The sequence below is a fragment of the Cricetulus griseus genome, chromosome X (assembly GCF_003668045.3).
Source record: "Cricetulus griseus strain 17A/GY chromosome X, alternate assembly CriGri-PICRH-1.0, whole genome shotgun sequence".
Lineage (NCBI taxonomy): Eukaryota > Metazoa > Chordata > Mammalia > Rodentia > Cricetidae > Cricetulus > Cricetulus griseus.
The window spans coordinates 92515263-92529781 of NC_048604.1; the positions used below are offsets into that span (position 1 = coordinate 92515263).

At 38.9% G+C, this 14519-nt stretch overlaps 1 protein-coding gene across 1 annotated transcript in view; it reads right to left on the reverse strand.

Annotated features, from left to right (window-relative positions):
- Phex (phosphate regulating endopeptidase homolog X-linked) overlaps positions 1-14519 on the reverse strand; it is a 213574-nt gene that overhangs the window by 158242 nt on the left and 40813 nt on the right. The window contains exons 6-9 of the mRNA XM_027432770.2: positions 13182-13268; positions 11421-11647; positions 5069-5137; positions 2544-2660 (exon numbers count right to left, since the gene is read on the reverse strand). Of these exons, the coding sequence (XP_027288571.1) occupies positions 2544-2660; positions 5069-5137; positions 11421-11647; positions 13182-13268 (500 nt within the window). The remainder of the gene's footprint in view (positions 1-2543; positions 2661-5068; positions 5138-11420; positions 11648-13181; positions 13269-14519) is intronic.

Here is a 14519-nt window from a genome sequence, read left to right on the forward strand (position 1 = left end):
GTACACAAATGGACTTTGGGAGCCCACTTCACATTGAGGGATATTCTCTCAGCCTAGACACACTGGGGAGGGTCTAGGCCCTGCTCCAAATGATATTACAGACCATGAAGATCCCCCAAAGAAGGCCTCACCCTCCCTGGGGAGCAGAAAGGAGTTGGGATGGGGGGGATCGGTGAGGGGCAAGGGAGGAGAGGAGGGAGAGGGAACTAAGATTGACATGTAAAAGAAGCTTGTTTCTAATTTAAATTTAAAAATGGAGATAAAGAATACATTTTATAGGACTTCTTAGGAATGGATAAATGAGTTGTATGATCTTTTAGGGTTGCAGTAGTGGATAAATGTGTGGTGTTTTCCGTGTTTAGACATCTTATATTTTCGTTCTCAGATTCAAGAAAAAGCAACTACTTTGGACCAAAATCCCATGGCCCAGAGAACTGGGTCAGTAGAACTTAAGCAACAGCTGAGGCCAGCACTGGTCAGTATCTGCTGGTCCGTTGGGCTGACCCAGCCCATTGGCATCACTACCTGGGGTTGGAATAGCAGGATAGGGGTTTGAAAGGTGGCTTCCTACCCAGATAATCAAAAAGCTAATGTAAACAATTAAGCCCTACCATGTCAGGTTTATCAAAAATAATGTGTTGTGGTTTTACCCAAGATTTCTCCACTTTCCTCAAGGCTGGAAACAAATGTCTGTTGAAATTTTAAATAGAATCATTTGCATTTTGTAAAAACAATAAAAGAAAATACGTTTTAATACAGAGTGAAGTAGAAAGACGCAGGGAGAAAATATTAAGGACAGCATTATATGCCCTAGAGTAAACACAGGATTGATGAAAGAGTTTTCAAGAATGAACTAGAAGAGCACATATGCCAGAGTGCCTGTAAGTCAGAGAATAACTTTGGACACTGTTCCTCACCTACTTTGTTTGAGGCAGGATCTCTCGTTTTTTGTCTGCTACTGCACTGTGTATACCAGTCTAACTGGTTCCTGAGCTTCCCAGAATTCTCTTGTTTTCGCCTCCCATCTCCAAGTAGAAGCACTAAAATTATAGACAGGTACCACTACTCCTGGCCTTACATGAATTCTGATCCTTATGCTTATACAATAATTGCTTTAACCTACTGAGTCATCAACCTAGCCCCCAGAAAGAGCCTTTCTGTTTCAAGTAGGAAGTTAAAGATATATCATCACTGTAAGGGGAGACCAAATTCCTCAACCCTACCCTTCATCCCAACTCCATATCTCAACATACTACCACCAGTTTACAAAATACAAAACCAATAAATACTTGGACCTCAGAGTTTTTAGCAACTTCCATAATAAAAAATCACTAAGGTCTCCCACAAGTAAATGTCACCATATTTATTCTCTCTGAACATGAAAACATTTAGGGATTTTATACATTAGTTCTTCTAGAAAACACTCATTCTATAAACAAAGCCATTTAGGATTTACCATTCTCCAACAAATTGGTTCCCCACCCCCATTTTGTCTCTAACATGAGCCAGAAAGAATTTAAGGCCCAGAGGGAGAGGGAGAGGGAACCTAACACTAGGCACCACTGGGTGTGGTTGCACACACCTTTAATCCCATCACTCCAGGAGGCAGAGGCAGGTAGGTATCTGCATTCCAAACTATAATTATCTACCTAGGGAGTTCCAGGACAGCTGGAGTTACACAGTAAGATCTTGTCTTGAAAAAAAAAGGAATGTAAAAGTAAAGAATGGTAGACACAAAATAGCACCAACAAGGCAGCCTTAAAGTGTGTCCTATACAATTTCTGCATCAAACCTCACATGCAATATTGATAGATAAATTTCTCTGAGATCAAAATTTATCGGTCACATGGAGTAGGAATAATACAAAAAAGCAGGTTGGGTTAAAAATTACCTTCCAGGGGTCTCACACTTTCTACGGATCAGAAGAGGGATGGGAGGGAGGTCGGTGGGGGGCATGGGAGGATGGGAGGGTGAGGGAACTGGGATTGATATATAAAATAAGATTGTTTTTAATTTAAATTAAAAGAGATTATGTCCATAAAAATTTACCTTCCAGAACTGAGGGTGTAGCCTAGTAGTGGTGACATACTTGACATGTGTGATGCCCTGCATTCACCTCACAGCACTAGAAAAAAAGGAAGGAAGGAAGGAAGGAAGGAAGGAAGGAAGGAAGGAAGGAAGGAAGAAAGAAAGGAAACCCAACTTTCAATGAAATAAGTATTTATTGAACAGCTGTCTTCTCTTTGAGTCCTATAAGACTTTCTCTGAGAAAACAGGTTTCCTTGCTGGCATTCTTTAATCACAGTAGAGTAGCACATAGATATCGACTAGGCTTAAATCAGAAGTAGAAGGAATGAGGAGCTCTTAATTCCTGTAGTGGTTCTTCTTACTTCCCATAGAAGGTGCAATTACTATCTTGAACCCAGAAGGCAATGACACAGATGGTTACCATTTGATTGAAATTGATACTGTATTGTTTACAAAATAAGGAAAAGAAAAGGGCATGGCAAAAAGAAAAGAAAAGGTTTGCAACTCAGACTTACCTCGGCTATCTTAATTTCCAGTCTAAGCACTGACTTCATGTCATGTTCAGCTCGAGAGCTATTAGCTCCCAAAAGCACAGCAGTGTCCACCATGAACTTATAAAGGGCATCCCGATACTGTAAGAGATAAAGAAGCATGTGGCCATGACAACAGCATGGTAGGATGTATGTTTTAGAGATACAGAAGAGCAGAAACAGTAGGTGGAAATAAGCTTCCTTCGTTTTCACCCTGTACTCAGAGTACGATGCCAGCATTATGCAATGCCAGCCACCTACCTGCCACTTTGAGAGGAAAAATAAGAGTGATGAGTGCACACGCACTATTTCTGTGGCAGATAGATTTGCCCAGGCATCAAACATCAAGCAAACTAGTTTTCTGGTAACTGGTGATATTATGGATAAAAGAAACATCTCCAAATGAGTCCAGAATAGAAAGGTAAAGGTCAGGTGTCTCCTTCACAGGCAAGTGATGCTTTAATAAAGTAATGGGAAAGAACTGTGTCTAAAAGCAGAGGACCTGATCCATGAACACTAATGCGAAGTGTGATTTATTCCCATCCAGCTCCATTCACCCAGCTTCACACTAAGAAATAAAAGATGATTATAGTGAATGGAGTCCTGTGTCTTTTCAGTTTCAGTTTCCATGGAGTTGTCTTCCTTGGCTCAGTGGGGAAAGGAAGAAATGATGATGAGAAACCTAGCAACTACCAAATATGAAATTTCATCTCTAAGGTATACTGTGACCCTGAAAGCTATTCTTACTGTGTGACTCACCTTAAGACCTATATGTTTCTTGGTAGATGGCCAGTCTTTTAATAAATGAAATTCAGTCAGCAAGCCTGGCTAATAGTCTTAATTGGAAAGAATGTTTTGCCCTTCCCAAGTCTACTAAAAAGTGTTCAACTAGCTCAGTACAGATACAAGGTGGCTTGCTCAGCAGGCTGTACATGATGGGGGAAGGCATACAAATGAAAAACTAAATAATGCTTGAGACTGTTACTCAGTATGTGCTCTAGTGACGAAGATAAACATGAAACACCTGTAACATGAGGCAAGCAAAAATGTTTCTTCATAAAGCCACTGCATGCATGAAAGCTGAAGAACTGGAAGATTACAGCCCAGAAATTTGGAAGCATACAATTTGAGAGATGTAGGGTTTGGGAATAGTAAGAGATAGATAGGTCCTTATTCTCTTGAAGAAAGAACAAAAAGAAGTAAGTTGGGAGAGACAGGTTGAAAGTAGGCAATGAAGAGGCCTTGAGCTTCTTCAAGGGAATTTAGACTGTATCTTGAGAGCAAGATATATTGGGAGTGGTAGTGTGGGAACAGAACTTGCCAAGTGGTGCTAAAGGGCTATTGAAGTGAAGGTGGTCACAACTAAATATGAATGGCCATAGTTAAGGCAAGAGTGGACAGAAATATGATCTAGGACAGTATGGATAGAAACGAGGGGCCAGGTGGTTGGAGGAAGAATAACTTGTAAAGATGGTGTCACTTTGACTTGGTTAACTATTTATAGGGAGAGGAGATGATTTCAAGTCTGGTTGCTGAGAAAGCAGCAGAAGTGAAGGTTCCCTAGTCTGGCAAGAGTTGACTCAAGAAGGAAAACTTGGAAACCCCCTTTGATGAGTATCCTCTGCCTGAAAGATACCTAAGATCTTGGCTAGTTTGCAGAACCTTCCACATATAGAGGCTATCAGCACAGACCCAGGAGACCTGGGTGTGAGGTTTGTTTGGAGGGATAATAAAATTTCCAAAGTGAATACAAATTGTCAAAATGAACTAGCCCTGTCCAATGTCTAGGAAACTACCCTGTTTCCAAGCTAAGTCTAGAATTCTAATCTGATCCATCCTTTCTGTTTGTCATTGCCCATCATTAACCCAGAGCATGCTAGAAATAGAGTCCCAGATCCCATCTTGTCTACTAAATCATAATCACCATGGCTAGATCCTCATAAGAAGCTTCTAGGGTGATTTTTTTAAACCAATACAGTTTTGAAGTTTCCTTCAGTTTGGAAAATGATAGTAAATGATTGGCTCTTCTGACGATTGACTGCAAACTCCTGTCTTGGTTATTTCATTTGAATATACTATCTCCTCATCTAGGTGATGAGGGCACTGAACTTACACAAACTTGATGTTCCTACTTCTACAAGACAGGAAATAGAATTGTGTTGGTTCTCAATTTTCCTAATGCTTCGACCCTTTAATACAGTTCCTCACATTGTAGTGACCCCCAACCATAAAATCATTCCATTGCAATTTCATAACTGCAATTTGCCTACTATTATGAATCATAATGTAAATACCTGATACGCAGGATATCTGATAAAAATCCCCAAGGGAGCTGTGACCCACAGGTTGAGAACCACTGGCCTAAATAAAAGATCTCTGCTTCCTATGCTTGGAATGTGATCAATGAAGTTATGATGATAATTTCCGGGAAAGAAATAGACATCTTACAGCAACCGATAAACCAAACAGCAGCCAGACAAGACATGTAGTTGAACATGAGTAAAACTTACAGATTTGGCTTCGGTGCTATTATCAAGGAAATCTTCCCTCACAGCCAGGGAGAGTGTTGCTTGGTCCAGCTGTTACAATAAAAACAGAAAGAAAAAAAAAACAAAAACAAAAAGAAAGAATGGTATTGGCATTTGAAGTTGTTGTGTACCGTGTTAACAAGAGTCATGGGTTCATTGGCAGCCCCTGATATAGTTTGAGTTTGTGTCACCATCACAAAAATCACTTCACTTCATTCAGAACTGCATGCAAATAGACACTTTCAGAAACCTAACTTATCAGAGACCTGCCCCCTGCTTTTCTGATTGGTGCTCTCTATCTTTGAGGTTTCGCCAACACTGAACAGTACAAGGCTACTTGAGTTGGAATAGATATTAGAGATTATCTGACAAAAGCCAGAGAATTTATGATTTTCCCAAGCTCACATGGCTGAACAGAGCTCATAGCAAAATCACCTTCTGTTCCCAGATCCAATACCCACATCACTGTTGTGCTTTGCAAATGCCTATCTGGTTAGAGTGATGCATTAGTTTTCCTACATTCCCACTTCAAAAGTAATGTATCTTTTTACTCAAAAAGAATCAACTGATATTTTGGAGAAATCTTTGTGACTTTTAGAACCTTCTCTGCAAATTAAGAATAAGTGATAGACACACAAATAATAATCAGATAACTTTAATCTTAAGTATTTTATCCCCTTTTCATACATAAGATCTATATATAATTATACTTTTCTATGAAAATCCCCTTCACATGCAGCAAAGCCTACAAAAGGCCAAGTTATAGTGGTGCTATTATAAAGTTTAAGGAAATATTGGTATTTTTGAGTAAAATGCATTCAAAACATCTTTGTAGCCTGTGTGTATTGCTAATTGGCCTAAAACAACCAAGTCACAAGCCATTCTGGCTTCATCCTCCTGTAATTCCCAATCTGCTGTTGTTTCTTCCAAAAATGAAGTGAGCCAGAATAACAAAACAAAATATTTTGATTAAGATGCTTTGGCTTTCAAATAAATTTGGATCACTCAGCAACTCTTGTGAGCTCCAGTCACATAGGAAAGGAAACTATACAGATAACATCAAGAAAGTCAAAGGTTCCTCTCATGAAATGAAGTTAAACCCACAGAAGGTGAAAGTTTGGATAATTCAAGTGAGGTTACCAGACCTTTTATAAACTTTCAGATGGTTATGGTTTCTAGGGAACATTTTAAATACACCAACGAATTGAATAAGGTCAGTCAACTAAATCTTATTAGAAACACACAAACACCTGAGGCAAAGTCTTTCGCAAGAAACCCACATAAGTACATGGTATTGTTCTAGTTTTTAAAGACCTTGCATTTATGGTATGAATGTTTCAATTTCAACAGAAAAGAAAATATTCATCCCAGCACTTGAGAGGTATGTGGACTGGCATTTCAGACCAGTCTGGGCTACAAAATGAGTTACAGGGTAGTCCAGGCTACAGTTTTTTAAAAGTATGATTTTAGAAAATCAAATACATTGAATTGAAGATGTGATTTTTGTCCAATTGTAATTGGCATGTCAATTACAATAAGGTGTTTTAGGGGAGAAAGTAATAATATAAAATGAAACATCTAAAAATTATGATACAGGGGAAAACAAAACATTAGAAAAACTTTATTTCTAAGAAAATTTCTCTGATAGACATCATGAATTATGTTGAGAGCCAGAAAAATGCAGGTCATGGAACACCATTGACATTGAGTTGTCTTATACTAAGACAACCTTGGCCCTCCAAAGAGTCTTTCAAGATCACACATCCCAGTTTTCATTGTCCCTTAAATTCTTACTCTTCCTATCACCAGGCTTAAGATGAGCATAAGCACAGGCAGCAAGGTGATATTTGGAATATGCCTTTCTGTTGTTTCTTATAATTTTATCTCTCATTGAAATTCATAGCAAATCTCTACCGTCTTGACAGAGGAGAGCTTTTCCAAAGACCAATATGTGGGCCAACCTGCATACCTTGAGAATGGGACATATCTGCCCATTGAAAGGAGTGCATTTTTGTACACTCAGAGGCACCATATGCTCTACTAATGGTAAAGTGCATACATGCTCAAGGTCAAAGATTAGGCTTACTAAGGAAAATGGCTGTTTCTTACACAACCACATAACAAGCCAAACACGCATGCCAAGTACTCAAACTAAAGAGAAGCACTGTTCAAATGGTCCTGGCTAGTTGATGGGCCATGTTTCAAGAGAAGAGAGCCTCTTGTCATATGCCACTGTGGGCCAATATCTACTACAGAAACTCACAAAATTCAAGGGATCCAAACCAAATAGCAACAACAAGTAAATGATAATTTAATCTTCCTTACCAACAGATAAAATGAGACTCAAAAGAGGCAAAAGAACACACATAGGATAATGAGTAACTCTCAAAGCTGAACCAAGAGCGTCAGTGTCCTCATCACCAGAGCCAACCCTTGTCATCACACAACTGTTTGTCAAACTGTGTCCCCCAAAATCTAAAATGGATTCAGGTCTACAAGTACATATTCACTTATATTTTGTATTTAACAATTAAATTTTACATGTAATTTACTTGTGTATATATGTATGTGTGTACACATGCACACATATGCCATGTGTACACGTGGAAGTCAGAGGACAACTTGCAGAGAAAAGTCCTCTCCTTCCAGCATGTGGGTGGGTTCCACGTCAACAGTCCTGTCAGGAAGTGCTTTTACCTGCTGAATTATTTCATGAGCCCCTAGAAATTTAAAACTAACAAAACAGACAAAGCAGTCACACAAGTTCTAGAACTTTGGCAGCTACCAATACATGAACTTTCTTGTCAGGTTCAATAGGTTTCATACAGATCTCAGAACAAAACTGTTCCTGCTCTCTCTAGATATGCTTAAAACTGTTTCATGACTATAAAAACTGTAGCTCTGTGTTGTTCAGGGAAGGAGGTTAAGTCAGATGTGTGAACATTCACTCACATAATTTAGTACAAATAGGGATAGAACTAAAGTCAATGCGAGCTGCCCACAAATGCCAGGCAGTGCTTTAACACTTCAGCTTGGAACAAGCTGCAATCTTGGCAAAAGAAAGCAATAATAAGTATACAAGTGCCTTCTTTCTTACATTTGGAAAATATTCTATTATTGACAATGGTTCTAGGGCCAGTGTAATTGAATATTGAGTGTGGAAGGCAAGCAATTACCATGTTCCTAAGTTTCCCTTATTTTTCTATAAATCGGCATTAATGGTAGATACTGAACTAGTTTTAAGGGGTTTGTTTTTTGTTTTGTGGTTTTGATGCAATGTCTCTGGTGATGGCATGTTACTCCTGACTGGTATCAAGAGACATACAACAATCTGTTTTTCCCATTTTCAGCAATGCTACCATTGATAGTTGAGTTCTAGAGACATTATCCCATGAATTTCCCATTCATTCACCTGACCATTTTAATAGCTATTGATGATAGTTTCTTAACTCCATTGGCTCTTTGAAGATTTAAGTAGTAGTAATCTAACCCTATATTTCTCCTAACTTACTTTTATTTTTAATTAGGTGTACGTGGGATGGAGACATATCTCAGTGTTTAAGAGCACATAGTGTTTTCTCTTGCAGAAGGCCTGAATTCAGTTCCCACGATCCATGCTGGATGGCTCAAAACCACCTACAACTCCAGCTCAAGGAATCTGAAGACTCTGGTCTACAAGGGTATCTGCTCTCACATCATCATCATCGTCGTCGTCGTCGTCATCATCATCATCATCATCATCATCATCATCATTTTCTCTTTCTCGAACACATAATTAATAGCAAAGATAAATATTTTTAAACTTATAACTATGTTAATGTAAGTGTATATGTGTGTAGGAAGGCACCTGAGGGTGCAAATGCTCACAGAAACCAGAGAAGGCATCTAAACCTCAAGTTACAGGCACTTATGAGCCACCTGACATTGGTGCTGAGGAAAAAACTCAGGTCTTCTGCAAAAGGAGCATCTCTCGAGTTCCTCTCCTGAATTTTCAAGCTGTACTTCTCCTATAAGTGAGAACTTTGTCTCACGGGCTATTCGTTTATCCTGAAATCAATCAAATCCAGATTGTGGAGAAAATATATAGGAGAAATAATCCAGTTTCTTTGGCAAATAAACTCAATTTTAAAAACAAAAAGATGATGACTACTGTAGTTTAAATCTGACTTAGAAAGTGCAGGTTCTTAATTGTAGCCTCAATCAAAATGCAGCTCTTTCTGGTTGGGGTTTATTAAAGACACATGTGAAGGGCCTAAGGTGTAGCTTGTCAGTAGAACACTTGCTTGGCATGCATGAGGCTCTGGATTCTATCCTCACCATTACAAAAAAAATGTTTGATATAATCAGGAAAATTGAAAACCAACCGTTTATTAGATGTTCAGTATGGAATTATGATTTCATTTTGGTTGTGGTAAGAGTCTGTGACACTAGCTCAGGCAATGAAGTAGTCACAGTGAAAAGATACATTTTTAGATATGCTATAAAAATGTTCCAGCCTCCAAAAAGGAGAGGTTTAAATTAGGTAAAAATGGTACAAACTTGAGGGTATTGAAGTTGGGTTAATAAATACATAGGTGTTTATTGCTCATTTTATTTTAGTTGGTAGTTTTCTTCATGATAAACTATGAAAGAAATAAGTCAACTATTTGTCTAAGTCCAGAAATGGGTGAAAAATAAACTCATTCCTATTTGCAACGATGCATCATTGTGTGAATCCAAATCATCTAGCACTCCATGAAGGGTGTAAATTACATTTGAATGACAGTCTCTTTCTTACTTTAAAACACCATCTAAAGTATTTGGAAGAATATCATAATAGTTCTGTAATTGAGAATAATAGCCTTAAAATCTGGCTTTCAAAAACTGAGTCCTCTATCCACATAGAACAGGGGCTGATTGGATTGCAACCATCAATGTGTCTCACATAATAGCATTACAAGATGGCTCAATAACATACTGCTACTTCATCATCCAACATAGACACACAGCTGTCCCTGGAACTAGAACTTGCCTTCTGAGTAATAATTCTTTCAACAACCAAAGATTTTTCTTGACACCTATCACTGTCTACACTTAGAGGTCAGGAATCTTCTGCCTTCAGGCTAGCTCATCACATCATTATTCCCACTCATCATCTAAAACCGCTTTCCCAGGTACAATGGCAAAGCACAATAGCTGAAATCGAGACCAGATGGCTGGCAAAACCTCAAATATGTACCATCTGTCCCTTTATAGAAAACACATTGCCCACCTCTTACTTAACTCAAAAGAGAAACTCCATGGTTTTGATTTTGGAGAGGTGGCTTATGTTGGATGAGGAAATACACTAAATGGTTTTATAGTCCTACAGTTTTTATATTGATATATCATTAATATATTCTGCTTTGATGAAGGGGAGATTAAGGTAGAAATCAATGTTCAATGGCATCATTATTATTCTTGTATGGAAGAAGAAAAAACACAGCAGGGTGAATGCATAAAATGACTTGGGAAATGTTATTTGAATTCCTACAACCCTCTTTCATTGATGAATCTTTTGTGGTCTGAAACTTTCTGACAACCTCCTAATTTCACCAATGCGATACACCTCAGGGCACAGCCAACTGCTCCCTGCCTTTATGCTCATTCTCGCAGCAGAAAATGTGCTTAGAATAAGTTCTGCTTTACCTTTTGAAAGGGAGGAGGACAGGTTCAGATTGAACTTGACAATGGGGACGTAGGCGTGCACTCAAGTTGTTCCCGAGAGGGGAACAAGGAATCTGGCATGTGTTGTCCCTTCTGTCAGAGGAACTAGGAGGTGAGGGAAAGAGCAGAGTTCACAAAGTCTTCCGTCATCACAGAAGACCCAGAGACCTCTCCCAGCTGGAATTTCCATTCACAGAGAAGCCATCTGAGAGTGAGAGCATGGATCACTTGAAACCGGCTCACAGGGTTCCTGAAAGGCTGAGTTTTCTGCTAACGGTCTGCATTCTGCAAATCTTGGAGCAGGGCATAATTCTAGATCCATAATTCTAGATCAGCTGAATTTTTATTTACCTTATCATTTCACTAAGCCAGCATGAAAGCACCCAAACTGGGGACTGTAGCACACTTGGCAGAATGGTTTCCTAGCATTCATGAAGTGTAGTCTCCGGTACTGCATAAACATGGTATAGTTATACATACCTGAAATGTCAGCACTCAGGAGGTGGAGGCAGGGAACAGGAGTTTAAAGTCATCCTGGGATACACAGCAAGTTTAAGACCATCCCAGGATACTTGAGACCTTATATATAAAAAAGAAAAAGACAAGACGCCCTAAAGGGCTAATCTTAGAATGAACAGCCTGACTATACCTTCAAGATATGTTCATTGGATGCCTTGTCGTCAGGGGACACATACAAACGGATGAACACAGAATTGCTGTATTGACCACGGAATGTTGCAAGCGTTTGCAGTAGACTAAATTTTCTCTCTGACCAAACCCCTTCAGGGCCAATATTAGCTTCAAGCACAGGCCAGCGGAAAGGTGAATGCCGCAAGATGTGGAGCAGTGGTTTGGCGTCTGCTTTTTCAATTGCTTCTGAAAGAGAGGGAATACAAAGGGCAGGTTAGAATTGTAATCTAGAAGCCAGGTATGATAGTCCATGCCTCTAAGTCCTGCACTTGGGAAGAAAATGCAGAGGGATCAGAAATTCTAAGCCACCCTCAATTGCACAGTGACTTCTCAAAGCCAACTGGGCTTGGGTTGGAGAAATGGCTCAGCGGTTAAAAGCAGTAGCTGCTCTTCCAGAAGTTCTGACTTCAATTCCCAGCAACCACATGGTAGCTCACAACTATGTGTAATGGGATCTGATTCCCTCTTGTGGTATGCCTAAAGACAGGTCACTCATATACATTAAATAAATAAATAAATAAATAAATAAATAAATAAATAAATAAATAAATGTTTGAAAAAAAAAAAGCCAATTGGGCTCCATGGGACCTTGACTCAAAACAATGAAAATGAATTGCAAACTGGATCACCAAGCTAGCATGCAAATTTATCTTCTGAAGAGAAAACTCTCATAAAGCCCTCCACTTGAAACCTCAGCTGTTAAGGAGAGGTGAGAGAAGTAGAGTAGACTGAGAATAACTCTAAGAGCATAACTACCTATCACACACGTCAGCGAAACTGCTGGACGCTCTCTATAATGGAGATGAGCTTACTGCACAGACTCCAGCCAATGAATAAATTTTAGCCAGTGGTACTTATTATTGCCACCAAGGAATAACCCTAATTAACAATATGGTTCACTTAAGACAAGGATGCCCCAGTGAATAGGTGTTTCTAGCATATTAAACGATATCTCCAAATCCTAAATCAACAAACACACTCTCTGGAAGCACTTGCTTCAACTCTGGAATGGCCTTGAAAGATCACCTTGAGGCCTTTGTCTCCCAACAAGAACACTAGTTAGGAGCCTGACATGCCTGGAAATCTAAATGTCACTAGGTTCTAGTGGTTTCTAGGGAACATAATTCTCCTGTGTATATGCCCTCTCAGGCTTTTTCTTAAGCCAGAATTGGCCTAGATGTGGATTCTGATTTTTGTACCAGACACAATGGGGTTTTCCCTGCTGCCATATCCAAATTTCTTACACAGGAACTGACACCCAAATAATCCAGTCACAGAAATAAGATTTTTCTCTTGGGGCTGGGGCAATAGCTCAGTTGTTAAGAGCACAGACTCTCCTTGCAGTGAACCTGAGTTCAGTTGTCCACACTCAGGTTGGGCAGTACACAATAGCATGAGTCTCCAACTCCAAGGGATCCTACAACCTTATCTGACCTCCACCTGTACTCATGCACTCATGTGTACATACCCACCCCCACATAAATATAAACATAAATAATAAAATCAAAATGTCTTGAAAATATTATATTTCTACTACAACAGCTGCAGATTGACTAAGAAAAACTTATCAGAATCCAGTCTTTGAGAATTTTTTATTTGTCTAAACAAGACCTTTAAGCATTAGTAGAATTTTAGTTCTCTCTTCCCTAACAATACCTTTAGACATTAATAGAATTCTGAAGTATAAGGATAATAAATATTTATTTTCTTTATTACTCACTCTCATTCATGCAGGATGAATAAAGGATTTTGGCTTTCTGTACAGCTTCAATGTCCCGCCTTCGACTGACTGATTTCTCCAGAAGTGCTAGGAAGGTGAAAGTAGGATTCGTTAGTATCTGCCCGTGTATGATGTCAAATTGAAGGTCAGCCTCCAGAAAATTAAATGCAAAGACAGACAACTCTGGAAAATACAAGGCATGCAGACAGCAGGGGTGATTCCCAGCTGCTTGAGAAAATAAAAACAAACTATTTCATGCAAGGGTCTTCTAACTCAAAAGAAACCCAAAGTTCAACATCCATCTGAGACTAGGTTTTCTGGAGGGGTTAATTTCTTCTGCCACCAACACAAGAAAAAGCAGACTTCATTTATTAAAGAACCAAAAATAATTCAGTCTGTTGTTTCTGTACCAACCAATATTCTCAATGGAGGTGATTTCATCTGGGTCAAGTTTCTTATGATTTTTTTTTCATAACTCAGTCTCTCAGGGAGGTCACCCGGAAAAAATTTCCCATTACAAGTTTTATTCAGTGTTGCGTAAATATACCATGTACATGAAAATAAAAAAGTTGTCACAACAGGAAATCAAGAAAACAGGAAAGCCTACCTAAATTGCCTGGATACGTGCCCATTCACACATGTAAAGTCATGGATATGTACATCAGGCCATGTACAAAAACTGTTTGCCAGACCTCCTTGGAAAATTATTTTCTGTTTATAAAATCATTAATAAGATTATTTGAGTGAAAAAAGGTTGCTGTCTTTCAAATAAGGGAAGAAGAAAGCCAGGACTCAGTGGAAATAAACTTCTTCTAAGAGAGGGAGGGAATTGACTTGACAGTATCAATTTACCATCATGAAGACAAGTTGATGGATCCCTATGGGGACTGTAGCCCCTTTGGCACTGCCTGTTTCCACTATGTAAAACTGCTGCTGATAGGGAACACACTTGATAACCTCCAAAATCAGTGGAAAAGATGTTCCTATAGCTCTCTAAAGAGCTTCAAGGCACAATGTACAATGCTAATCAATTGGATAAAAAAATCATACATCCCCAGAAGAACTGACTTCTAAACTACAAGTTCCACATTTCAAAAACTGCAATTCAAAGATCATGTCCAGGGTTTTGTTTTATATAAGATTTATTTCTTTATTCCATGTGTCTATGTGTGTTTGTGTGTGTGTGTGTGTGTGTGTGTGTGTGTGTGTGTGTGTGTGTGTGTATGTATGTATGTATGTATGTATATATGTATGTATGTATGTATGTATGTATGTACTTGTTTGCAATTGCTAATGAAGGCCAGAAGAGGGTGACAGATGCCCTGGAGCTAGAGTTAC